Below are 27911 nucleotides of genomic sequence, written 5' to 3' on the forward strand. Positions count from 1 at the left end.
CGCAGCCGGAGACGGGAGCCCGCGCCCGGTGCCGGCGGCCGGCGGCGATGAAGATCTGGAGCTCGGAGCACGTGTTCGGGTGAGGTCGGGCTGCGGGCCACGGTGGGGTCCGGACCTGCGCCTCCCCCCGCCCGCGAGCCGCGGGGGGCGGCCGAGGAGAGGCTGGACCCCAGACCCGGCCCTCGCCGAGCCCGCCCAGCCCCGCGCTGGCCGCTCGCAGACCGCGCGCGGCCCGAGCATCCTCCACAGAGGGGGCTCTGACCTCCCAGGGCGTCGTCGGGTAGAGGACCGCCGAGCCGGGCGGTCTGAGTGACGGAGGGGCTGCCAGGCACCGAGGCAGGGGTGGGACCGTGGAAGCCCGGGGCGGGGGCGGGGCGGCCTTCCCCGGGGGCCGCGGAGGGCGAGGCGCGGGGAAGGACCTCAGCCAGCCGGTGGGTGGGGTGCGGCCGGGACCGGCGAGTGCCTTCCGCGGCCGGGCGCCCTAGGGTGCACGGAGGCCCGGGGAGGGGGGGCCGGCGGGGGGCTCCCCCTCCCGCGCCCCGGAGCAGGCGGGATCGCGCGGGCTCGCCGCGCACCTTGGGGCAGGGCCGGGCGTCGCCCGGAGAACCGAGGCCTGCAGAGCGGTCCTCCGCCGAGATCGTGCAGTGCAGATCGTGCAGTGCGGCCGAACGCAGACGGGGACTGTGCGCTGGGAGGAAGCCAGATGTGGACGAGGCTTGTGGGGGACTTTCACCCCGAATGCACTTGTGGGCGTGGAAGGCCTCCAAGCCAAGCCAGCATGGAGAACAGAACTGTTTAAGAGTACCCTCATGGCCTAAACGGTGTCTTCTCCTGAGTCGCTTGATACGTGACACGGTGAAATCATCCTTTAATATTTTTTAAAGGAACAAAGATTTTTAAAGATTCCTTGGCCCCACTTAGAGAAGCATTTCGTTTTTGCAAAAGAAAATGCTGCATGAAATGGAATTGTCATCCTTTGGCCTATTTATGTAAAATTATTATAATAAAAATTTATCAAGTGGTTTAAAACCTCTGAAATTATTTTTAATGAGATCTTTAGACTTTATGGGATTCAGTTTTAGTGTTGATTTTTGCACAGTCTGCAGCCTTTCTCGACTGGGATTCCTTGAGAGATCCAGTGAAAGCCCCAGTGAGAATGACTCCAGAGACTCTTTGCTCAATTTGGGACATAACTGGCACCATCAGGATGCAGAGGGGAGAGATTAAGTCATTGCAAACGGTGTGCCCAGGCAGTGGGGCTCAGTTTTCTCATTGAACACCTGAGAAGGACTGCCCTAGAAGTTCATGAAATTGAAATGTTGATTAACAAGCAGCACTATTGATAAAATTCACCCCCTTAAAGTGTACAATTCAATGATTCTTAGCCCATTTACAGACTTGAACAACCATCACCATAGTTGTTTTAGAATGTTTCTGTCATCCTACAAAGATTCCTCATTCCCATTCACAGGTACCCACTACTGGATCCCAGCTCCAGGCAACCACTGATCTGCTATTTCTATAGCTTTGCCTCTTCCAGACATTTCTTATAAATGTCATCATACAGTATAGGGTCATTTGTGCCTGCCTTCTTTTACTTGGAACATATTTTTTTGAGGTTCCTGGTATGGTAGCATGTATCAGTCCTTTATTCCTTACCTCATTCATTTTGTGTCCCTGATACTCTCTACTGGTGCCTGGCACACGCATGCTCAGTGAGAGGCTGAGGAATCTCAAGGAAACCAGGTGCCCTTCCAGAATGAGGGAGGCTATCCACCCACAGGATTCCAAGCTGCTGTGGACTAGGTGCTGATCCTCTGCTGGTGATTTTTGAGTTTAAAATTGGCAAATGTGGAATATGGAATACAACTGGCTAAGGATGATGTTTGGTAGCCCCTGTGGCAGACAGGTGGCAAATGACAGGATACTTGTGATGGCAGACCATCATCTGTAGGACAGTACAAAATTGGAAGCCTGGGTTTCCAGCTAGGCTTATTAAGGAGTTTCCCTTTGCTTAATCCCTTAAAATGACTGATTTCTTTTTCCTTTGGGGATTACAAACCTTTCTTCTTCTTTCTTTTTCTTCTTCTTTCTATACTTGTTTCCTTTTTATATATTGCTGTCAGGTGAATTTTGATAGGAAGTTAATAAATTTACTCTTAAAAGGCAAGAAATAATCAAGCACAAAAAATGTGGGGTTTATCAGGTTTTCCTCTTGTGTCCACATTCTGAAGAAACCCCAGGGCCCAGGGGCACCTGGGTAGTGCAGTCAGCTAAGCTGATTTCAGCTCGGGTCGTGATCTCAGGATCATGAGATCAAGCCCCACATCTGGCTCTATGCTTAGTGCAGAGTCTGCTTGGAAGTCTCTCTCCTTCTCCCTCTCATTCTCTCTCTCTCTCTCTCTCAAATAAATAAATAAATCTTAAAAAAAGAAACAAAGAAACAAACAAACAAACCCCAGGGCCTAGAGATGGGGAATAGTAGAGAGTAGCAGAGAACCATATGACACACTTATGGAAATGGAGAGCCCTTTGGGAAAGCCATCAGAATCAGCATGTGTGTTACCTGGAAGGGGTTCAGTATAGTTTAAATAGTAATAAAAGACACAGGACTGAAATACAAACGTATAAAAAGGGGCATTAAAAATTAACATGTTTATAAATTTCATCCTCACAGCATTGACCGAGGTTTCATATAGGCCCAGAACAGAATCTTTAGTAATAGCCAACACAAGTAGATTGCTGGCAGCATCAAGGTCATACACTCCTTGGACTCCAGCAGCTGCCAGAAAAGGTATCTAGCAGGCAGTAACCATCTCAGGGGAGTCCGGAGCTGTGGAGGGATGAGGCCCTACAGCAGGCTTGCTTTCCAGCCAGGAGCATGGAGAAGCACCCCCCCCCCCTTTTCTCTTAAGTAAGAGAAATTGAACATTACAGTGCTGTTCCTTTCTCCCCACAGGCAGACAAGATTTTGAATTTGGTGGGTGTCAACCTTCTGAAGGTCTGTGTTGCAAAGGTCTGTTTGACTACATTGATGTGTGTGTGTGCATGTTTATCCATAAGCAATACACAATGTCACTTGTCTTAAAATGGAAATCAGTGCATCACATGGCACAGATCTTTTGACCATTTCCCTTTCTTCATGACACTGTGTTTTTGAAGTGTGTGTGTGTGTCTCATAGCTGAGTGATATGCCGTTGTATGAATATGTCACAATTTATCCTTTCTCTTATTTGAAGGGACATTACATTTTCCCCTTTATTCCATATCATACTGCAGTGACCACCCCTGTGTGTATTTCCGGTCCGTTAATTAAGGGCCCACTTAGGCCAGCGATTCTCAAACTCTTCAGCCTCAGGACCTCTTTACACTCTTGGAAAACATTGGGTACCCCAGACAGTTTTTATGTGGGTGTTATCTACCAATACATACCATACTAGAACTTAAAATTGATGAATTCAAAAATATTTACCATTCCATTAAAATCAATAATGATAAACCCACTTCATTAATATGAGCAACATTTAAAAAATTTTATTTATTTATTCATGAGAGACACAGAGAGAGAGACAAAGAGACAGGCAGAGGGAGAAGCAGGCTCCCTGCAGGGGAGCCTGATGCCGAACTTGATTCCAGGACCCTGGGATCACATCCTGAGCCAAAGGCAGACATTCAACCACTGAGCCACCCAGGTGCCCCTAAGCAACATTTTTATTAAAAAACAGACCTGTATTGTCCAAAAGCACAAAAATTAGTAAGAAGAGTGTCACTGTTTGTTTTTTTGTTTTTTTGTTTGTTTGTTTGTTTTTGCTAATTTCTGGTGTAATAGATGATAGCTTGATACTCTGCTTCAGCACGCAGTGTTTTGTAGTGTGTTGTTTTGGTTCAAATAGGCGAATAAAACCCAGCCTTACACACTTTATGAATAAAACCCATGTGGTATTTTTTTTTTAAAGATTTTATTTATTTATTCATGATAGTCACACAGAGAGAGACAGAGAGGCAGAGACACAGGCAGAGGGAGAAGCAGGCTCCATGCACCGGGAGCCTGACGTGGGATTCGATCCCGGGTCTCCAGGATCGCGCCCCGGGCCAAAGGCAGGCGCCAAACCGCTGCGCCACCCAGGGATCCCCCCATGTGGTATTTTAATAGTCTTTTAAAGTGATTGTGGCCACTTTAAGTAATTTGCTACTACAAGAAGACAAGCGGTAGTTTCTGAAGTCTGTCACCGTGAAAATCTGAAACCATAATGACCAGAGTAATTGGCCTGCCTTATCCATGAGTGGTCTTTCACTCATGTATGATTTTGTGGCATCTTGCACCAGTCACTTGGAACATGTGGGTTCATCAGGTTTACAGTATAGGGCAGTCATCAGGCTCATGGTAGAGGATACAAGTTTTCTAAAATTCCGGTTTGCATTCAAAAGCTCAAATTTTATGTTTGGCTGCAAACATAGGCAGTTGTTCTTGAAGTGATAGGCTTTTATTAATTTTTGAGAAAATGTCTACCAAATACCTAAGTCTGAATAACCAGTGTCCACCCATCTGTCGTTTCATGTGGAGGAGGTGGGTGGGAAAAGCAGCCCCTGGCTGGGCCCCCCACCTGACAGCTGCGCAGCGCCTCCCCAGCCACTGACGAACTCTGAGTGTAGCTGGTCTGCCTCCTGCGCAGCCTGTCCTCTTGCTCAGAACATTAATAGTGGGGTACTTAGAGGTCTAACGTAAAATCAATCATCTTACTATCTTAATATCATGATGGATATTTTTAGGAGATGTGTTATTTTCCTGCGTGAACCACAGTGAGCACTGACCCCAGGTGTGGCTTGTGTGGCTTGGGTTCACAGTCTTAACTCATGGGGCGAGGCCAGCGGCTTTACCCTCTGCCACTTTTGGAGCATCCGGGTAAAGGTCAATTTGGTGAAAAAGGCAAATCATGTCTCAGTAGCCCTGAGACAGCTTCAGCCTGGAAGACCTCTGCAAAGGGCCTGGAACTGCCGGGTGTGGCCTCCAGTTGCTTTGGGTGGGTGTAGGGGCGTGCTGTCTTGCTTGTGGCAGCCTTCATATATATATATTTTTAAAGCTTGTTATTATGGACATCTTAAAAATATGCAAAAATAGAAAGCTGAGAATAGCAAGTGCCCACTGCCATCTTCCTCGTTGGCAGTCACCCTCTCACAGCCTGGCCGGCTTCACGTGTCCCTACCCACTGCTCCTTCCTCTGGGGATATTTTAGGCAAATCCCAGGCATCCTATCATTTCCTTCCCCTTCATCTCTTTGACACCCTGGCTGTGCATAGTCAGATTCCATTCCCCAGTGTGCCAGGTGGACTGAGGGGACCACCTCTTTGGCTGCCGGGCCAGGCGCTGCAGGGGTGATGTCTGATGTTTCTGTAGCCACACTGCGCTCCAGGGCTGCCACCTCCCGGGGACGGGTTCACACTCCACTGTGGTCACTCTGAGCCACAGCCACTGCCAGGACAGCTCCTCCAAGGATGAACTTCAGCCGATTTCTGGCCTGCCTAACCCTGATAACCTGCTCACACATCTGAAAAAGAGCTAGAGGTGTTTTTTGTTTGCTTTGTTGTTGTTGTTGTTGTTGTTTTAAAGAGCTAGAGTTTTGACCTTGGAGGAACTCTGGGCAGCAACTCTGTGGAGGATGGGGAGGCCTGGGTGCTGCATTTGCCACTCTTTATTTGATTATATGTCCCCCCCCCCCCAATCCTCCAAAACCTCTGTTTCCTACTCTGGAAAATGGAGATGCTAATTTCAGCTGGGTCCTCCTCCTGGTGGTACCTGCCAAGGCTCTGTAGCCTGGGATGGGCCTTCAGAATCCCAGCAGGAATAATAAGAATTACAGTCGCTGCGATATCCTGATGGCTCACGTGTGTCAGGCACTCTTCTGAAGGAGTGAGAACAGGAAACATTTACTGGAGGCTGTTATGCCAGCACAGCTATAAATGCTTTCCACAGATTAACCCATTTAACCTTCAGGACAATGTATGGGATGGGGGCCGGGATGACCATCCCCCAACACAGACAGTGAAAGCTCAGAGAAGTTGAGGAACCTGCTCACAGTCACACAGCCAGGGAGTGCTTGGGCTGAATTTGAACCCCATGCTTGGAGTCACTTCAGTGCAGCTCTTCACAGAGGTGAGAACACAAGCCCTGACACCCAGGTGCCAGCCTTCTCAGTGTCTCTCGGGGCTTGGGTTGATTTACCACCCTTGGCTCAGCCTCCCGTTTTCTCCAACGCTTGATATTGCCAGACTTTGCTGTTTCTGCCAATCGAATGAACGTCAGGCTATCTCCTTTAACCAGGAAGTGTGTGATACCGACTTGCTGTACTTAATTAACCCTTATAATTTAACAAAATGTTATTTCCTGCATCTGTTGATGTATATATTAACTCACTTGGTCCTCCTCCTATAATCAGTAGAATTATTTATTATGTGAGTGTTTTAAGCGGCTTGTATTTAGTTTAAATCATCAACTGGAAAGATGCAAGATTTCTTTCTTTTTTTAATATACAAGATTTCTCTATAAAAGAAATCTTTTTACTAATCTAATTACTGTGTAGGATACGATTACTACAAATATGTCAACTTCTTGATAGTTTTAAGTAATTTTGGGAAGCAAAGGGTATTCTTAGTGATTTTTAAGGGAACAACTCTTAGGACCTTGGCTTGCAGTGCTCACCCAGTATTTCATAGAAAGCCCCCATGTGACTCGATCCCTTGCTGCCCACACGTGTCCAGGTTCTCCCTCCTTCCCTCACCTTGGATCGACCATGTCCCTAACAGCTCTTCCTCAGAGAAGAAGCTCAGCTCCCTGGGTCATCCACGGTGATCGGGTGTAACTACGTCTCTGCTTCTTCATTGCTTTATGTTAAAGCTGGTGGATCCATTAACTCAGTGACATGACTCCATGGTTTGAAAAAGCATTTCTTTGCCGAAAAGAGGATATTTCGGACTAGTTCTGACGATTTAGAGGCCATGGAACATAATGGAAAGAACAGAGGGCAGAGGCTAGGGGACCCGGTTCTAGTGTGGGCCCTGCTGCAAACTTTATGACTCAGGAGAGAGTTTTATGAGGATAAAGTAAATTAATGGTTGGTAACTGGTATTTTAAAGGGATGTCAAATATGGAACAGAAATGTTCAATTTGTTGGTAATCTTTGATATTTGACATGGTAGTTCCATTTCTAGGAATTAATCTTAAGGAAAAATTTGATACATTAAAGATCAGTGTACATAGATGTTTGCTACTGTCTTTATTTTACAGAGCAAAATTAGAAGCAATCTAAATAACCTACCATAGGGAACTGGTTACATACAAGTATCTATAGGATGACCTATTGTGTAGCTCTTTATAATCAGATTTCTGAAAATAGATTCATGATATAGGAAGATGTTCATCAGTTAAATATAAAAAGCAGATGGTAAATCTGAGTATGGTTGGAGCATGATCCCAGTTTAGTTTTCGTAAGGCGTATGTGTGTGTGTGCACACGCACACACATATGCTTGTTCTAGGTCTTGACTCTGAGCTGTTCTATACATGCCGTTTAAACTTGTCTGCGTACATCTGCAAAAACAATGGTGTTGTTGACATACTCATCTTCGCCCGGGGCTCAGATGCTTCCTGGGAGCACACACAGCTCGAGGAAGGAGGAATTAGGGAAATAAGCACTTACTGGGGAGGCCCGCCCTGCATACCTGAAGGTAGCACCTCTGACTCCCTCTGGGCAGCTGCAAGGCTTGGAGCCTAACTAAGCAAGCACTGAAGGAGCACTGCCCCAGTAGTGGGGCACTGTGAATATGGCTCTCCCATAGCAGGAAACAAAACAGGGACAAACATGACCACTCCCCACTGCAGTGGCTTAGGGCCAGAGAAAAAGTGGTGGCAAGGGAAGCTTCAGGGAGAGCTGGGGTCCCCTTCGGAGATTCCCACAAGCTGGGCTCATCTTTGGATAGTGGATGGTGGGTGCTTTTGTATTTCATACTTTATTTTTCAGTATCTTGGATACTTTTTATGATCAGAAAAAATATGTTGGCCACTTCACACCATACACACATCACATGCGACTTAGAAATTGGGGACAAAGTACAATTGACCCTTGAATAATGTGGGGGGTCTGGGGTGCTGCCCCCCTACACAGCTGAAAATTGTGTGTAACTTTTAAGAAAAATCCCTTCTTTTTTAAGATTTTATTTATTTATTCATAGACACAGAGACACAGGCAGAGACACAGGCAGAGGGAGAAGCAGGCTCCATGCAGGGAGCCCGAGGTGGGACTCGATCCTGGGGTCTCCAGGATCACTCCCCAGGCTGCAGGCGGCGCCAAACCGCTGCGCCACCGGGGCTGTCCTGAAAAATCCCCTTTCAATATAAGGCCCAACTACCCACGCAAAAACCTGGGCATCATTCTTGAATCCTCCTATCTCCTTATTTTCAAGATTAATACATAATTTATCATCCAAATGGGATGCTTCTGAAAGTAAAAGGTGATGCTCTTAACATGTGCAATAAGACAAAACACAAAAACTGGAACCGTCCTGGGCAAACTGGAATGCACAGTCACTTTACCTATATTTCTCTTACAATTCATTACAAAGTACTACTACTTCCTAAATATCTGTTATTGTTAAAGTATAGTTGACACACAGTGTTACATTAGTTTTAGGTGCAGCAGCAGTGGTTCAGTATCTCCATATGTTATGCCGTGTTCACTACAGGATCCAGGATCCAGGATCCGGATGCCTCAGGTAGATTAGTTTGAATATACCTTTAATTAAAAGCAGAAGGAAAAAGTTTTGATGAGAGCATTAACATCGATTTTCCTTTCAGTCTGTGAGCCACATCTCTGGCTCCCTGGTGCCACTCTGGCACACTTCACAAATGCAGGGATTGCCTGCTTATTCTGGGTGATGATATTTTTCCTCTAGCCACCCTTGGGACACCGTCATCAAAGCTGCCATGAGGAAGTACCCGAATCCAATGAACCCCTGTGTCGTGGGAGTGGACGTGCTGGAGCGCAGTGTGGACGGCCGGGGCCGGCTGCACAGCCACCGCCTCCTCAGCACTGAGTGGGGGCTGCCCGGCTTCGTGAAAGCGGTAAGCCTACAGCTGCTTGGCCTGTGGCACCCCCACCTGCCCGGGCCTACGGTGGCCCACTTACCCATACGCCCTGGCTACACCCGCATCATTCTGCTGCACCCTCACCGCCGCTGCCCAGCCATCTGCAGGGGGTGACAGCCTTCCCCTAGGGAACCCACTCAGGACTGCAGGGAGGCCTGCGACATGGCCAGTTTCTCTCCGTAAACTTCATTTGGTTTCCTGCCTGTGTGGTCCTGACATCTCCCCACCCTCAGCCCCGGCCCCACCGGCACAGAACCTGCCCTGCAGCACCTCCCTGTCCCATGTCCCCTGGGGCTGCCCTAGCAGATACCACAGACTCGAGCCTTCAGTAGATGTTTGCTTCCTCATGGCTCTGGAAGCTGAGAATCAAGGCCCTCCAGGCTGATTTCCCCAGGGCTGTAGGGAAGGGTCAGCCACCTCTGTCCTTGGCTGGCCGGCCGGCCCCCATCCTCCTGCTGCCTCTGCAGGTGGTGGTCCCTGGGCCTCACACAGCCCTGGGGTCCCCTTCCCGATGTCCTCATCTCTCCTCCATATAAGGACGTGGCTCAGACCAGCTGAGGGCCCACCCTCAGGACCCCCATTTAAACTGCATTACCCCTTGAAAGGCCCTGTTTCCAAGTACAGTCACATTCTGAGGGGCTGGAGTGCAGGACGTCAACAGACAAACTTTGAGGGACACATTCAGTTGATGACAAGTCTCTGAGGCAGAGCCATCAGCGAGGTCATGAAAGGTGTAAATCTGAGCACGACTTTCTCCTGCTCATCCGGACCCCTGTTCTCAACACACGGTCTAGGCCCTGACATGGCCTGACACCCCAGTGAGGCCGCCTTCTCCCTCTCTTGCCATGCTGGGCTCTTGCTGTACCGGCCCAGGAGCCCATCTGCAGCTGACCCCTGGCTCTGCTGACCCCGCTGACCCTGCGTGCTGCCTCTTCCTCCAGCCCTGCCACCCGCAGGGGGCCTGCCCCCTCGCTGGTTTCTTTTTGCTGAGGTGTTGATTGTTGTGTCACACACGTCTCCCTGAATGCATTCGCTGGAGGTGGCCCCCCTGCGGGGATAGAGACCCCCTGAGGAGCTGTACGGGAGGGGGGGCGGGGGGGCTGCCTAGCTGCATCCCCACGTGCACCGCTTAATCAGTAAATGAAATGGCATTTTCTGTTTGATGCTACAGTGCCATTCTTGACATGTTACGATGACAGTTTTGCTTTGTTTTTTTTAGATTTTGGGAACCAGTAGGACTTTGACATACATCAAAGAACATTCTGTGGTGGATCCAGTAGAAAAGAAAATGGAACTGTGTTCCACCAATGTAAGCAATGGCCTGAGTGAGAAGGGTGCTTGGTATTTCCTGGTGATGGTGGGGAATGTTTTCATTTCATTTTATTTCCAGCTCACCTTTGGTCTGAGTGATCTTTTATTTCTAATAGAAAGGCTGAATTTATTCAGCAGTATGTTATTGTTTTATTCCAGTGAAATGTACAGAAAAATGCACATAATTGTCATAAAATGAACAAATGAACGTACCTCTATAAGCAGCAGACAGATCAGAGACAGAATGTGACCATCCCTCAGGAGCCCCCCTTATGCTCCTTCCTGGGGGGCGCTCCCATCTTGCCCCCAAAATAACCACTCTCCTGACTTCCAATTGCAGATGTGATTTTAGCAATAATTTTAAAAGCACATTTCCACTTCACTCCTCTCTGGAAAAAATTTATACTGGCTCACTGCATATTCAAAAAAATATGTTGGGGAAAATGCCTGGGCTAGAAACATGGTTTATTTTTATAAAATCATATTCTGTAAAAACGCTTAGCAGCAGCTTTGTGCTCATTCACCTAGATGTCAACCCAGAAGTTTTACGCTTTTGTATGAGGGCTGATGGTCTGGCAGTTTGGAAGTGCCTCGAAGGCCAGGCCAGACAGAGGGGTGGGTGTGGAGAAGAAGTGACCGTGATGGGAAGGGGCAGCCAGGACTAGGTTCCTCTGAGACCTGACGTGGTGCCCACCCCCCACCCCCATTCTGGCTTCAGTGAGGGCTGATTCTGGGATGGAAGTGTCCAGGCAGGTGGTTCAGGAAGAAATGCCAGAGAAATAGAACCTAAAGCCATTTTTTGTTTTAAGATCACACTCACAAACGTGGTGTCGGTGAACGAGAGGCTGGTGTACACACCCCACCCGGAGGACCCTGGAATGTAAGCAGTTGCGCCCTGGGACTGTGGCGGTGACTTCCCGGGTCAGGGCCCCCCGCATCGGGGGTCCTCAGCCCCTTTGCCCCCTGCTCCTCCGCAGGACGGTGCTCACCCAAGAAGCCATCATCACCGTGAAGGGGATCAGCCTCGGCAGCTACCTGGAGAGTCTGATGGCCAGCACCATCTCCTCCAACGCCAAGAAGGTACGGCTCGTCCCGGCCCCGTGTGCCGGGGGGGCAGGGGACCCGACTGAGGGGTGAAGTGGCCCGTCCCGAAAGTCCTACCAAGGGCTGCAAGCTGGCGATGGCCCAGCACCTTCCACTGGCCGCCGGGAAGGCCAGGCGGGGGCGCGTGGAGGGACCCCGGCGAGGCCGAGCCGCGCCTTGAAGCTGCGACTGCACAGGCGCCAGGCTCGGACCTCCAGCAGCCCTGCTTGCCTGCCGTCTGGCTCGCCCCCCTTTGCCTGGCCCCCCTGGACGTAGCTGCCTGTGGAAGGATGGAGGGGGTCAGCTTCACGGAGGTGGCAGGAGGCAGGCTGGACCCCGGAGGCCGCCCTCCCCAGGCCTCTAGCTGGAGGGCAGTGCAAGCCGGTGGACACGGGGGGCTGGGGGGGGGCGGGCAGGCCAGCCTCCTCTCCGGCGAAGCTGCTGGAAAGGGCTGGGAGGAGTGGCAGTTGCCCTGCGTTCAAGGTCTCTGTCACCTGCTAGAGCAGGGCCTCTGTTTGTCACCTTAGCTTGCCTCACAGGCTGATGTCTCCTTGGCTGTCCCCCCACCCCACCCCCGCCCCCGCCGGTATGTTTGGGTTGGAAGTAAGTCTTCACCTTGGGGATCCATGGGACACCTCCCATGCTTGTCATCATTTAATGGGAAAAGTACTTGTGGCCTCGGTACTGATAGAAGAGCCAGTCTGCCCTGTTTCTGAGGACAGTCTGCATCTGGGAAATGTTGGCAGGAGCTCAGCTCAGTTCAGAGAAGGCAGGGGAAGCAGGGTGCCTGGAGCCGCCTGCCTCGTGCCCACACAGCAGGCCTTTCTGGAAGGACAGGGAACCTTCCTTGCCTTTGTGTGTCCGCGGTCCGGCCTAGGGCAGGCACCCAAAATGTTCGCTGGAAAAATAAATGATGGGAGGAAGGGACCGCTTGGTGAGGCAAAGCCACCTGAGACCTCTTGTGAGAAAAGTCAGGGGAAACTCAGTGAGGCCAAAGGAAAGTCTTCAATTTCGCTTTATGTCAGGGGTTGTTGTGCTGAAGGCCTGGCACAATCACTTCCTCCCCAGGGCACTGCTACCCCTTGAGGGCAGTCCCAGCCAGCTGGGCAGAGGGGGCAGGGGAAGGGGAGCAGGCCGTTCTGGCATTTGGGTGGGCCGAGTCCCGAGTCCCTGAGGAGCCTGTGAAGCTGCCCCTCGCCCTGCATGCAGGACATGACAGTGTCCGCACTGCCCACGCCGTGGCGAGAATTTTGGGCGGAATGCATACCATCAGGTTTCTGAGCTCGAGAAGCTCCCCTCACAGGAAAGACCATTCCTGGACGGTTACTGCTGTGCCGCCCTTAAAACTGTGGTGCTGCGCTTGTACCGTTGAAAGTACAGGCTGTGGCCTGCTGTCTGCAGTGAGACGACCAGAATTCTTACACCATGTTGAACTTTTCTGTGTTGTTCCAGGGGTGGGCGGCTATTGAGTGGATAATTGAAAATTCTGAGCGCGCCGTGAGCTAACGGGGTCTGCCCCTGGACCTAATGCTGAACAGTGGTAACTATAGTACTCTTTAACCCCGTAGAGAACTTAGCATCTTGCTAATAAGTGTGTGCATGGTGTGCCGTGCTGGGTATTTAAAGGTACAGCTGCATGTGTCTCCAGCCCTGGGCTCCTTAGTATCTTCTGGAATGGAAACAGCCATTTCCTCTTCATTCTCTTCCTAATTCATCTCCTTGTTTCATGGCAGGATTTATTTCCCAGGGAGACTTGGATATTTGTTACCTGGTCTCTAAGAGAGGCTGTGCAGCCCCCCCCCCCAAGCTGTTCTCAGTACCTGCTTGCTTTAACATTTCCTAGAATTAGTGCATCATCAGGAAAGAGGCTTTCACTAGCAGTGCTGGACAGCATGGAGGACCCGATCAGATGGGAGGATTTTTTTCAGTTTGAGCAGGATCTGAATATTTGCACGTGTTCTCCTAGAGAATGCCCTGTGCCCTTGCGTCAGTGTTGTGGGGGCATGGGTGAAAGTCCTGCTCCTCACAGGCTGGCACCCAGCCATGTGACCACCACTGGCTCTTCTCTTTTAGTGGCAGAAGCCATTTCTAGCGTCTTCTTGAACTTCACAAACATTCCTTGGTTTCCTAGGCCACCAGTGGCTGGACTATCAGAAAGGGGTTTCACAGTTAGTTGGCAGTCATCTTCATACCTCATAGGAAAGTCAGAGAGTTTCCTGCTTCCCTCTGTTTAGGGAATCCTTATACTCCTGCCTTGAAACCCTCACCCTGTTGACTTTCCATCCTGTACTGCTCTGGGCCCTGCTTCCCATGGTTGGTCTGTCTGTCTGTCTGCAGCATGTGTGTACACACTCGGTGCCTCAGTCAGCAAATGGGAGCCATGTCGTTCAGGCTCCTTTAAGAACTTCCCACTGCAGCTTAAGTTTGCCAGAGACCTTCACCTTGAATCCAAAGTCATGATAGGATGCTGGGGCTCTCTTCCTCCATGGACGCACCACTAGGGTGACCACACATAGAGAGCCCGCCCATCTGGTGAACACAGTGTGTGTGGGCAGTGTGGCGTGTATGATGTGTCACTCTGAGCTGTGGACTCTGTCACCTTCTGTTTCCTCATAAACTGGAGCTAAACTGCCTCAATCTTTAATCAGATGCCTCACCCAAAAATCAAAGAAGAAAGAAAGAAAGAACAGAAGAAAAAAAGGAAGGAAGAAATAAGTGAACCTTGAATATGGTTCGCCCAGTCTGGGAGAGGTGTGGAATCTGCTGGAATCTGCCACTTGCCTGGTCACAGTGTCTACCGGGCTCTTCGGCCGAGACCACTCAAGACAGGAGGCCCATCTGTTGCAGAGTGAGACCCAAAGAAGGGAAGAACCCCCCCGCAGGAGGAGGGCAAGGGCCGGAAAGCTGCCATTCTGCCGCTGCCCACAAGCCAGCCGCCCCCGGGCCGGTGTTGTCAGACTGCTGTGGGGCCTTGTCTGTCTTCCCCGGGGCAGCAGCTCCCAGCAATTTTCTGCTGACTCTTGGGATCTTACTAAACAAGTTTACTCTCTCCTGATGACTCCCCATTTCCTTCCTATGCCTCTTGGCCAACTGCCGGCACTGTCAGTCTCTTCACACGTATCTGGCCACTCTCTGTCACTTCAGATGCTGTCGCCATGCATCCTTCTTCCTGCGGTTAATGCAGGTCTGCACATGCTAGACCACACACGGTGACGTGTGTGGTGACAGCACCGTGAGCTGTCCCATCACACAGTTGGAACTGGCCAAGGAAGCAAAGTGCTCTGCCTTCAGGCTGTGGCTGGGTTGTCCTGGGCTCCTGGACCAGTGACCCCAGGGGCTGAATGAGGGCTTGTTACTTGTCACCATTCAGACCTGTCCCTGAGGAGGCTCATGCACGTGGAGCCATTGTGAGGAGGTGGTCACAAAATGCTTGTGAGCTTGAGCTGTCCTATTAGCTTCTTAAGGTACTTCCCAGTGGGGAGTTTTAACTTCCCCCTTTTCAGAAGTAGACTATAAAACCTTTCAGTATGCTTCGAAATCTAAAAACTTTAGAGAAGGCCTCCTCCTTAAACGATGAGTAGAACTGTGTCTACCATTTTTTAGATAATGCTTTTTGTTTGATAATAGTACTTCTAATCCAAAATGAAATACTCATTTATATTTTTAACAGAATATTTTATGCTTAAGGGTGTATGAGTGGCTCAGTTGGTTGAGCATCTGCCTTTGGCTCAGGATGTAATCCCAGGGTCCTGGGATCGGGCTCCCTCCTCATCCGGGAGTCTGCTTCTCCCTCTCCCTGCTCACACACTCTCTCTCTCTCTCTGACAAAAAAAATAATAAAAAATGTTTTTTTTTTTTTTAAAAGAATATATTATAGCTCATGGTAAAACAGAGTTAAAGGATTTAAAATATTTAAATAATTTAAAATAACCTGCCCTAACTCCTTCTGCAAAGCACATTTCTACCCTTCTAAGGGGACGCTTGACACTTTTGGCAGTTTTTGGCTTTTACTGCTAGATTCCTAAGTAAGTATATCCTGCTATTTCTTCATTTGCCAATTTTATTTTATTTTATTTTTTTTCATTTGCCAATTTTAGACATTATCGAGATATTATTTACCTGTTTGGTAAACTATTATTTTCTCTCTGTCATCTCTTCCTCTCCTCTCCCATTCCCTCAAAATAGCTATATTATTGAAAGCACATTCAGAGTTTCCATAATTCTGAAAATACAAATACATAGCTATTGCTTGTCACCAGGCCATAACTGCATTTTCTTTTTTATACAGCTTTATTATACCCCTTAGGGATAATAATTGTCTTATTATTTTCACCTTATTATTTTCTTATTCATTTTTTAAAGGTCTCTGGCTGAGCCCTTGCACACCTCCACTCACTCTGCAGTACCTCATGATGTCATTTTCCATAGGTCAGTCTTTTGGGGTAACCCCTTCCCAGATTCCCAGGAACCGTCCTTTCTGGAAGTCAGGTTTTACTCTCTGACTGAGCAGCCATGTAGCTGTCATCCCCTTTTTTGAGCATTTCTGGGCATTTCCTTGACCCTCTTTCCTGGAGCCCTTTTTTTCCCTGCTTCCCTACTTCCTCTTTCTCTTTCCTGTCACAGGATGGAGAACATCTCATCATGGCTTCTAATACTTCGCACATCTGAAAATGTCACTTCTATTCTCATGGTTCATTCATAGCATACCTGGACATATAATTCCAAAACAAAATACTTCCCCTCAGAGTTTTGAAGGCATTGTTCTGTTGCGTTCCACTCTGATTATTGATCCTCTGTATGTGACTTCTTTTTTCTCTCTGAAAACTTTTAGGATCGCTTTATCCTTGATGTGAAATTTCATGCACTTAAGCCTCATTTGAAGTGAATTTTTAAAATTCATTGTGTTGCACTGTGCATGTTAAATTCCTAATTTTGATATTGTATTATAATTATGCAAAATGTTATTGGGGGAAGTGGGTAAAGGGTCAATGGGACATTTCTGTAATATCTTTGCAGCTTCTTGTGAATCTATAATTTCAATATTAAAAGTTAAAAAAATATAAATAGTAACATCATGGAAAATGGTAGAGGTAGGTGTTCCCAGGATTGGTCTCTCCACTGAAATAACCAATAAGCTGGCAAAAAATGACAGAATCAACTTTTGTAGGACTGTGAATTATAATAGAATACTTCAACCAAGAGAGCACTTAATGAATCTTGATTAATGCACTCTGAAGATTTTGGACTTGCCAGCCTCCATAATTATGTCAGCCAATTGCTTAAAATAATGTCTGTATATAGACACACATTCTATTGGTTCTGTTTCTCTGGAGAACCCTAATACATTATTAAAGCCAAATTTGTATCAATTCAAATTACATTTTTCTGACTTTAAGACACTAATTATAATCACCAGGGTAATCAGTAAGAAAATAATTAAGACATATCCAGAAAAGAAGCAGGAGGAATCAAAATGTACACTAGAAAAGAAAATCAAACACAACAGATGAGAATGGAAAGAATTCAGGAACAGAAAATTATGAAACTCACAGAAAACAATTAACAATGTAAGAAGTTAGTGCTTCTTTAGCATTAATTACTTTAAAAGTAAATAGATTAAACTCACCAATTAAAAGACAGAGATTGGCAGAATGGATGAAAAAACATGATCCTCCTATATATGCTGTCTACCAGAGACTCACTTTAGATACAAAGATATAAACAAATGGCTGGAATGTGAAAGGACTGAAAAAGATATTCCATGGAAATAATAACCAAGAGAGCTGGAATGACCATACTAATCTCAGACAACATCTACTTTGGGTCACAAATGATTACAAGAAAACAAGGACATTGTATATCAGTAAAAGGGTCAGTTCATCAAGAAGACAAAAGTTTTAACCATTTATACACCAAGCTCCAAAGCCCCCAAATATATAAAGTGAACAATAGCAGAACAAAGGGAGAAAGACAATTCTACAATAATAGCTGGAGACTTCAATAATCCACTTTCAATAATGGATAAGACATCTAGACAGAAGATCAATAAGGAAATGGAGGACTTGAATACTAAAAAAAAAAACTTGACCTAACAGACATCCATATAATACTTCATCCAATAGCACAATACACATTTTTCTCAAGAGCCCATGGATTATGTTCTAGGACAAACCATATATTAGGCCAGACACCAAGTCTCAATAAATTTAAGAAGACTGAAATCATACAAAGTATCTTTTGTGATCCCAGTGAAGTGAAATTAGAAATCAGCAGTACAATAAGGTAAATAAAGAAATATATAGAATTTTAAAACTATATTTCTAGTAACTAGTGAATCAAAGAAGTTACAAATGAAATTAAAACATTTTAAGATGAATGAAAATGAAAACACAACATATGAAAACTTAGAGGATGCAGTGAGAGCAGTTATCAGAGGGAAATACACAGTTGCAAATACCTCCATTAAAAAAGAGGAAAGATCTCAAATCATTTTTTATAGGAGAGCAAATTTTATTTTTTATTTTTAAGATTTTATTTATTTATTCGTGAGAGACACAGAGAGATAGAGAGGCAGAGACACAGGCAGAGGGAGAAGCAGGCTCCATGCAGGGAGCCTGATGTGGGACTTGATCCCAGGACCCCAGGATCATGCCCTGAGCTGAAGGTAGATGCTCAACCTCTGAGCCACCCAGGCATCCCAAGATCTCAAATCATTAACCTGACTTTAAGGAGCTGGAAAATGAAGAACAAACTAAACCCATGGCTTCAAATGGAAAGAAATGATAAAGATTACAGAGGAGATAAACAGAGAATAGAAAAAGAGAATTATTGAAATCAAAAGTTGTTAGGTTGAAAAAAATCAACAAAGTTCACAAACTTTTAGACTGATCAAGAATAAAAAGGATTCAAAATAAAAATATCAGAAATGAAAGTGGGGCATTACTACACATCTTACAAAAAATAAAAGGATATAAGAGAATACTGTGAACAATTGTATACCAACAAATTATATGACCTATATGTGACAAACTTAGAACCACACAAATTACCAAAACTGATTTAAGAAGAAATAGGATCTCGACAGGCCTATGACAGTCAAAGATATTGAATCAGTAATTGAAAACCTTCCAACCAAAGCCTCTGAGGGGGCAGCACAGGAAGAGCACCCTCCAGTTTGGTGTGACTGCAACTCAGGCAGGTGGGCTGAGGGCAGGCATGCAGCCTAACTGGTCCACTAACAACAGAGCCCAAACCCTGCCCAGTGAGCCCACAGCAGGCAAAGAGAGCCATTGCAAATGACTGAACTGAAGGCAAATGTGTCTCAGGCACACACAGCCCCCACAGGAGACATCCCTGAAGTGCCTGGTTCTGGTGAATGGGAAGGATTGTGCTGCAGGACATCACAGGTCCTCTTCTTCATGAGGCCACTACTTTTAAGATCAAGAGACGTAGCTGATTTTCCTACCCATAGAGACAAACGCAGTTAGACAAAATGAGGAGACAGAAAATATGTCCCCAGTGCAAGAACACAAAATCACAGCACAAGAGCTAAAGATAAGCAGTATGCCTGATAAAGAATTGAAAAGGAATGATTTTAAAAATTGTCACTGGACTTGAGAAAAGGGTAGTGGATCTCAGTGAGACCCTCAACAAGGAGATTGAAAATATAGGTATAACAAAAGAACCAACTAGAGATGAAGAACTCATTACCTGAAATAAGAAATACACCAGAGGGAATCAATGGCAGATTAGAGGAGGCAGAAGAACAAATTAGTGACTTGGAAGACAGGGTAATGGAAAGCAACCAAGCTGAATAGCAAAAAGAAAAATGAAGAAGAAAAAGTGAGAATAGATTAAGGGAACTCAGTGACATCAAGTGTAATAACATTCACATTATAGGGATCCCATAAGGAAAACAGAGAAGGGGATAAATTTATTTGAAGAAATAATACCTGAAAATTTCCCTAATCTGGAGAAGGAAACAGACATCCAGATCCAAGAAGTGAAAGTACCCAAGAAAATTGACCCAAGGAGGCCCACACCAAGACACCTAGTAATTAAAATGGTAAAAAGTAGTGATTGGGATTCCTGGGTGGCTCAGCGGTTTAGTGCCTGCCTTTGGCCCAGGGCATGATCCTGGAGTCTCAGGATCGAGTCCCACACCGGGCTTCCTGCATGGAGCCTGCTCCTCCCTCTGCCTCTCTTTCTCTCTCTCATGAATAAATAAATAAGATATATTTTTTTAAGTAGTGATAAAGAATGTTAAAAGCAGCAAGAAAAAAAATACAGTTACACACAAAGGAAACCCCATAAGGCTATCAACTGATTTTTTAGCAGAAACTTTGCAGGCCAGAAGGGAGTGGCGTGATATATTCAAGGTATAACCGTGAAACCAAGAACACTCTACCAAGCAAGGTTATCATTCAGAATAGAAGGAGCAATAAAGAGTTCCCAGACAAACAACAGAAGTTAAAAAGAATTCATCACTAAACCAGTCTTACAAGAAATGTTAAAGGGAATTCTTTGGGGGGAAAAGTCATAATTGGGAGTAGGAAAATTATGAAAGGAAAACACTTCACAAGTCAATGCAAACATGTAATAAAAGTAATAGATTAACCACTTATAAAACTAGTATGGAGTTTAAAGCAGAAAAGCAGTAAAGTCAATAATATCTACAAAAATCAATCAAGGAGTTCACAAAAGGATATGAAATATGACATTGTATACATAAAATGTGAGATTGGGGAGTAAAAATTTAGTGCTTTTAGAACCGAAGTGATCATCAACTTAATAATATGCACTGCTGTATGAGTACAATGCAATAGATGAGCCTAATGGTAATCACACATCAAAAACCTACAGTAGATGCACAAAAAATAAAGAGAAAAGAATTCAAGCATAACCCTAAAGAAAGTCATCAAACCACAAGGGAAGAGAATAAGAAAAGAAAGGAACAGAGAAAAACCAAGAAAGCAACTGTAAAACAAATAACAAAATGGCAACAGGTCAATGGGTAAAAAGCAAGACCCATCTATATGCTGCCTACACCAGACTCACTTCAGACCTAAAGACACATGTAAATGGAAAGTGAAGTGATAGAAAAACATTTAACCATGCAAATGGAAGCAGAAAGAAGGCTGGAATAGCAATACTTATATTGTACAAAATAGACTATAAAATAAAGACTGTAACAAAAGACAAAGAAGGACATTACATAATGATAAAGAGGACAGTCCAACAAGAGGATAACAGTTGTAAATATGGGTCTAACATAGGAGCACCTAAATACATAAAGGAAGAAACTGTTAGTGATACAATAATAGTAGGGAACTTTATTTTTTTATTTTTATTTTTTTTAAAGATTCAGTCAGGGATCCCCGGGTGGCTCAGTGGTTTAGCACCTGCCTTTGGCTGGGGGCATGATCCTGGGGTCCTGGGATCAAGTCCCACGTCGGGCTCCCTGCATGGAGCCTGCTTCTCCCTCTGCCTGTGTCTCTGCCTCTGTGTCTCTCATAAATAAATAAATAAAATATTTTTAAAAAATTAAAAAAATAAATAAAGATTAAGTCAACCGAGGCATCAAAGAGGAAATAAAAAAGTACATGGAAACAAATGAAAATAACACAGTGGTCTGAAATCTTAGGGACACAGTAAAACTGCTCTAAAAGGGAATTATATAGCAATACAGGCTAACTCAAGAAACAAGGAAAAGCTCAAATAAACAACCTAACCTTACACCTAAAGGAGACAGAAAAAGAATAAACAAAGCCCAAAGCCAGTAGAAGTAGAAGGAAGGAAATAATAAAGGTTAAAGCAGAAGTAAATGAAGTTGAGACTAAAAATACAATAGAACCAATTGGTGAGACCAGAGCTGGTTCTTTGGAAAGATAAAACTGATAAACCTTTAGCCAGACTTATCAAGAAAAAAAAAAAAGAGAGAGGACCCCAATAAATAAAATCAGTAATGAAGGACAAAACAAATCTCCAACAACAACAAAAAAGATCAGGACCAGATGGCTTTATTGGTAAATTCTACCAAATATTAAAGGATTAACAATAAATAAATAAAATCTTTAAAAAAAACAAAAAACATTTTACTAGAAGTTCTAGCCAGAGCAGTTATAGACAAGAAAAAGAAGTATTAGGCATCCGAACTGGAAAGGAAGAAGTAAAACTACCTACATTCACAGATGACATGATTCTATAGATAGAAAACCCAATGAAGAAAGAATCCACAAGAAAGCTAATAAAGGAATTTGGCAAAATTACAGGGTACAAGATCACTATATAAAAATCAGTTGTGTTTCTTTACCCATGAGCAACCTGATAAGAAAATTAAGAAAACTACCTAATTTATAGTTGCATCCAAAAGAAAAAATACATAGAAATAAAAGAAGAAAGTGAAGGACTGGACACTGAAAATTATAAACATTGCAGAAAGAAATGAAAAAAGGGGTGGCCTAGATGGCGCAGTCAATTGAGTATCTGATTATTGATTTTGACTCAGGTCAGGATCTCTGGGTCATGAGATTGAGTCCTATGTCGGGCTCTGCACAAGCAGGGAGTCCGCTTGGGATTCTGTCTCTTTCATTCTCTCCCACTGCACACACACACTCTCTCTAAAAATCAATCAATCAATCTTCTAGAAAAAAAATTGAAAAAAGACATAAATAAATGAAAAGACATCCCTCATTCATGGACTGGAAGACTAATAATTGTTAAGATGGCAACACTACCCATAATGTTCTAAAGAATCAAGGCAGTTCTTACAAAAACTCCTATAGCTTTTTTTCCCTCCCAGAAATGGAAAAGCCCATCCTCAAATTCGTATGGAATTGTAAGGTATCCTGCATAGCCAAGATAATATTGAAATATAAGAACAAGCTTGGAGTACTCATACTTCCCAATTTCAAAACTTCTTATAAAGCTACAGTACTCAAAACAATGTGAGACCAACATAAAGAGAGACAAATAGGCCAATGGACTCAAAGTGAGAGTCCAGAGGTAAACCTATGTATCTGTGGTCAATTAATATTCAACTAGGGTACCAAAGCAATTCAATGAAGATTAGTCTCTTCAACAAATGGTGCTGGGACAACTGGATATCTACGTATAAGAGAATGAAGTTGGACCACTACCTCACACCATATACAAAAACTAACTCAAAATGGATCAAAGACCTACGTACAAGAACAAAAACTATACAACTCTTAGAAGAAAACACAGGATATATATTCATGATCTTGGATTTGGCAATGGATTCCTAAATATGACAACAAAAGAGAAAGATAAATTTGGCTTCATCATTATTAAAAATTTTGTGCATTAAAGAACATTATCAAGAAAGCTGAAAGACAAGATACAGAATGGAAGAAAAAAATGGCAAATCATGTATCTGGTAAGGGTCTATTATCCAGAATATATAAAATACCTCTTACAAGTCAACCACAAAAAGAAAACTCAATGTTAAAATGTGCAGGGACGCCTGGGTGGCACAGTTGGTTAAGGGTCATACCCTTGATTTCCACTCAGACTGTGATCTTGGGATCATGGGATTGAGCCCTGTGTCAGGATCCAAGCTCAGTGGGGAGTCTGTTTAAGATTCTCTTTCCCCCCTCTCCTGCCCCTCCCAATCAGGCATGCTCTCTCTAAAATAAAAACTTTTTCTAAAAAATGGGCAAAGAATCTGAATAGATACTTCTCCAAAGAAGACATACAAATGGCCAATAACTACAAGAAAAAAAATGCTCAACCTCATTATTCATTAGGGAAATGCAAATGGAACCCACAGAAACCACTCATAACCACTGGAATGGCTATAATAAACTAAGTGGAAAGTAAGCATTTGCAAAGATGTGGAGAACTTGGAACCTTTGTTCATATTGGTGTAAATGTAAAATGGCATAGCCACTCCACCCCTAGTTATATACCCAAAAGTATTGAAAACAAGTACACAGGGATGCCAGGGAGGTTCAGTCATTAAGCGTCTGTCTGCCTTCAGCTGAAGTCGTGATCCCAGGGACCCGGGATCAAGTCCTGCATCGGGCTCCCTGCATGGGGCCTGCTTCTCCCTCTGCCTGTGTCTCTGCCTTTCTCTGTGTCTCATGAATAAATAAATAAAATCTGGGCAGCCCCGGTGGCGCAGTGGTTTAGCGCCGCCTGCAGCCCGGGGTGTGATCCTGGAGACCCCGGATCGAGTCCCGCATCGGGCTCCCTGCATGGTGCCTGCTTCTCCCTCTGCCTGTGTCTCTGCCTCTCTCTCTCTCTAGCTGTGTCTCTATGAATAAATAAATAAATAAAATCTTTAAAAATAAGTAAATAAATAAATAAATAAATAAATTCTTAAAAAAGAAAGGAAAAGAAAACCAGTACACAAATACTTGTACGTAAATGTTCTCAGTAGCACTATTTACAGTAGCCAAAAGGTAGAAACTCAAATGTCCTTCAGCTAATAAATAGATAAACAAAAGGTGGTCCATATATCCACTGGAATATTATTCGGCTATAAAAAGGAATGAAGTATTGATCCACACTACAACATGGGGATGAATCTCTAAAACATTATGCAAAATAAAAGAACCCAGACACAAAAGGCCACGTACCGTGTAGTTCCATTTATATGCAGTCAGTCTTCTAATCCATAGACGAAAGCAGATAGGTTGTTGCCAGGACGGGGAGGGAGGAGAGGAAAGTACGGATGGGGGAAGAGTCTGCTTTATGTGTTTGAGATTTCCTCTTGGGGTGATGACAATGTTTTGAAGTAGACGGAGGTGGTGGTTGCAAAACATTGTGAATATACTAAATACCGTTGAATTGTGCGCTTGATAATGGTTAACTTATGTGAATTTCATTTCATGAAAAAAGAGGAACATAGAAGTACATAGCTGTAGACCGACACGTACATACCTGCATACCTGCGTACATAAAGCTTAGCTCAGGCCAGCAAGAAGACATCAAAAACAAAAGCAACAAAAAACAAAACCCACAACAACCCGCAACTCATCGGGTCGGGAACTGGGTGAGCCCTTTCGTTCTGATAATGATTTCTCCCATGATTTCCCCACTATTCTCCTTTCCTAGAAGTCCTCTAGGAAGCTGTCAGCTTCCTCAATCTAGGGATTGACCTCACATTTTTCTTATATTTTCTCATCTGTGTTCTACCCTTGGGGAGATTTCCGGGACTTTGTCGTTCAACAACTTCACTAATTTTTATTTTGGCAGATTGTATTTTTAATTTGCCAACCTTTGCTGTTCCCTGTGGCCTCCCATTCTGGCTTCACAGAGGTGGTGTCTTCCCTCCTGTGTCTGCAGAAGCGGATGCGAAGCAAGCGTCCCGTCGTCCTGTGGCATCTGGGTGTCTCCCCTGTGCCCCTTGGCGGGGAGGCCACGCAGATGTCCTTCGCCGTCAGGTACCGACCGAGCCCAAGCGCGGGTGGCCCCGCGGCTCTGGGCTGGCAGCTGGGCTTCACTGAGGTGGCCCTGCGCCTTTTCTCAGAAGTGGTTCCGTTTCTCCCGACAAGACCCCTCAACCCCTGGGGGGCGGGGAGGGGTCTAGGAGCCGGGCTGTTAAACACCTTGCAGGCTGACGCCTGCTGTCCTGCGTGTCCCCTCTCTCCGGATGGCCGCTGCTGCCAGCCGATGCCTGGGCTTTGCGACTCCTCGCGGGGGCGGTGGGGACGCTGACTCCGCAGCTCCTGGATTTTGTTTCTCTCGGATTCCCGAGGGTTTCTCGGACAAAGGGCCAAAGGTTGTTGTCCCCACCATCTTCAAGTCAAAGTCAAAGTTCTGTTGGCTTTTTATAAATAACACTCTTTCAAAAAAGACATAAATGCAGTCCATTTTTATGGGAACAAAGAAACAACAACACAGGACTCTGTTGAAGAGTAAAAACCTCCCTTTAGAGGAAGAGTGCTTGGCCTCTGCCAGTTAACTCCTAATTTTTACCAAGGCTTCTAGAAGTGCTTTATGCAAATGCAAGTTATTAATGTTTTTTCCTTTTCTTTCCTTCATTAAACACAGATAGAGCTATACTGTATATACTCCTTTGTGCTTGTCTTTTTTCTGTTTTTAAGCTACATTTTCTTTAAAAGTTCCCTCTTGAGGTTTAGTTGTGTAGCACTGAGGTCTTACTTCCTGAAGGATTGGAGGGCTCCTTGCAGGTAAGAGGCCATGGTGTGCAGAGGCCATGGGTGCTGGGCACAACATCTGTCACTGCTGCAAACTGTACTCTGGCCTCATGAGCGTCTATCAGCCTCCGACACTGGTGACAGCCTCTGTTCCCCTCCTAGGTTAACTCTGGTCCACTGAGGGTAATTAGGTAACCTCGCAGGGGTGATGGTCTGAGAATTGTCGTGTAAGGGGTTCTGTTCTAGAGGGGAACGTGGAAATCTGTGCTTTGGGAAACCACATTTTGAAGCAGGGATGGGAGTGTCAGAACAGGTCAGTTGTCTTGACTCAGATGCTGGATCGGGTGTGTGTAGGGAACTCGGTATAGCTTCAGCCTGCATTCTTGGGGCGCGGTGTGTACATGGCACTTACTAGGTCCACTTCACATTTTGGATGAGATGAAGTGTGGTCAAAATAGGCATATGCACCTGTTGGGTTCTTTTTTTATTTTTCTTTAATTTTCATTTATTTATGATAGTCACACAGAGAGAGAGAGAGGCAGAGGGAGAAGCAGGCTCCGTGCACCAGGAGCCCGACCTGGGATTCGATCCCGGGTCTCCAAGATCGCGCCCTGGGCCAAAGGCAGGCGCCAAACCGCTGCGCCACCCAGGGTTCCCGACCTGTTGGGTTCTTAATTCTCCTCTGCTTTCAAAATTTATCAAAAAAATGATAAATTTTTAAAATGTTAAGATAGTTCTTAAGAAAGTGGTAGTGATTATTTTCAGAATTTCTTTGGCATAAATAGTCGGGCTGGCGACGTTGTTTTGGGTCTGGGATGGATTCAGTATTTATTTGTGCGGCTCCGTTTGGAATTCACCATCAGTGCAACAACCAATGCCGTATGATAGCATCTCATGGCAGCTGGGGCGCAGAGCCGCGGGAAACTTTTTTTTTTTTTTTTTTAGATTTTATTTATTTAACCATGAGAGAGAGAGATGAGAGAGAGAGAGAGAGAGAGAGACAGCAAGACAGGCAGAGGGAGAAGCAGGCTCCGTGCACCGAGCCGATGAGGCTTGATCCCGGGACCCCGGGGTCACGCCCCGAGCCGAGGGCAGACGCCCCCCTGGCGGCCCTGAGTCACGGGGAAATTAAGCCTTGATCTCTAACTGGAGAAAATACTCAAAAGGTCACCTTTAGTCATTCAGTCCTGCGTCACAGCAAACTCCCCGCGGGCGCTGCCGCTCAGCGGGCCGCCGGCGCTCCGAGGGCCGGTTCTGGCGCACAGAGGCGCTAGCGGGGGTCGTCCTCTCCCGGGGCGGGGTGTAGGGCCGTGCGCCCCGGACTCGCTCAGCGCTCTTCTCTCCGCAGGGGCGCGAGGCCTTGGAGTGGGTCATCGGCCGGCTCAACGCGGAGCTGGAGGGCCTGGCGACCCCCGCCTGCGCCGGAGCGTGAGCCCCGCGGCGCCCAGACCCGGAGACCACCAGCGACACGCAGGCGCAGCGGCAGGTGGCGGGCGTGCGCCCCTTCCCCCCTGCCCCCTCCCCATCCTCCCCCGCCCCGCCCCACCCCCCTCCCCCACCCCGGGATTGCGCCCCTCCCGCACCGGCTCTGTGGGAGCGAGCCCTCGAGATCAGCGCATCCCTAGTAGGGGGACGTCTAGGAAGGGGACTCTGGGAAAGGCAGGGGATTGGCCACATGCTGGCCTACAGCTTTCCTTCACCTTTTCTTTACTTTTTTTTTTTTTTTGATGGAAAGTTTTGTTAAACAAGAAGTTGAATCTCCGCTGTCCCTTCCCCAGAAGCCAAAATATCAGAGTGTAAAAGGGAATGGCTGTGTCCCAACCTTCAACTAGTAGTTTCTCGTGGGTTTGCTGTGGTCACTGACCAAGGATGTTGGGGTCTGGCTGGGTCCCCGCCGGGAATCCCCGGCTCCCCCACCCCTGGCCTGGCACCTGTGGGCCTGTGCTCCTACCTGCCCGCCTCTCTGGACCTCTGTGACACCCCACAAATATTACAGCCTCCCTGCATGCACACTTAATTTACTGACCAGATTTTATCTTCCACTGGATTATCAGGAGAAACTAGTTATTTTGATCATGTCATATTACTTGCCTAAGGCTTTTATTTCCCAAAGTATAGAAATAAATCCAGAATCCTGCTGCCTTTCCTTAGTTTCCAGTGTTACATCCCTGTTACCATGGCCCTTGAGTTTGGTAGGAATAAAGGTTGAATACACTAGCTACTGGTGTCAACTCTGTCAAAGCAGAAGTTACT

The 27911-nt window shown here is 45.9% G+C and overlaps 1 protein-coding gene across 3 annotated transcripts; it reads left to right on the plus strand.

Annotated features, from left to right (window-relative positions):
* On the plus strand, nucleotides 1–27846 carry PRELID3A (PRELI domain containing 3A). Of its 3 annotated transcripts, none has more exons than XM_055323520.1 (7): nucleotides 1–79; nucleotides 2960–3001; nucleotides 8946–9114; nucleotides 10358–10447; nucleotides 11259–11329; nucleotides 11427–11529; nucleotides 27007–27846. In XM_055323520.1, exons 3-7 carry the CDS (start codon nucleotides 8977–8979, stop codon nucleotides 27088–27090), a joined length of 486 nt encoding a protein of 161 aa, XP_055179495.1. In that variant the 5' UTR covers nucleotides 1–79; nucleotides 2960–3001; nucleotides 8946–8976; the 3' UTR covers nucleotides 27091–27846. The 3 variants fall into 3 exon arrangements, with proteins under 3 accessions (XP_055179495.1, XP_055179494.1, XP_055179493.1); XM_055323519.1 differs by lacking the exons at nucleotides 2960–3001; nucleotides 27007–27846 and adding exons at nucleotides 12985–13072; nucleotides 14181–15213 and having other exon boundaries at nucleotides 19–79; XM_055323518.1 differs by lacking the exon at nucleotides 2960–3001 and having other exon boundaries at nucleotides 19–79.
* Nucleotides 27847–27911: the final 65 nt, after the last annotated feature.

Source organism: Nyctereutes procyonoides, unplaced genomic scaffold (genome assembly GCF_905146905.1).
Source record: "Nyctereutes procyonoides isolate TBG_1078 unplaced genomic scaffold, NYPRO_anot_genome, whole genome shotgun sequence".
In the NCBI taxonomy this organism is placed as follows: Eukaryota; Metazoa; Chordata; class Mammalia; order Carnivora; family Canidae; genus Nyctereutes; species Nyctereutes procyonoides.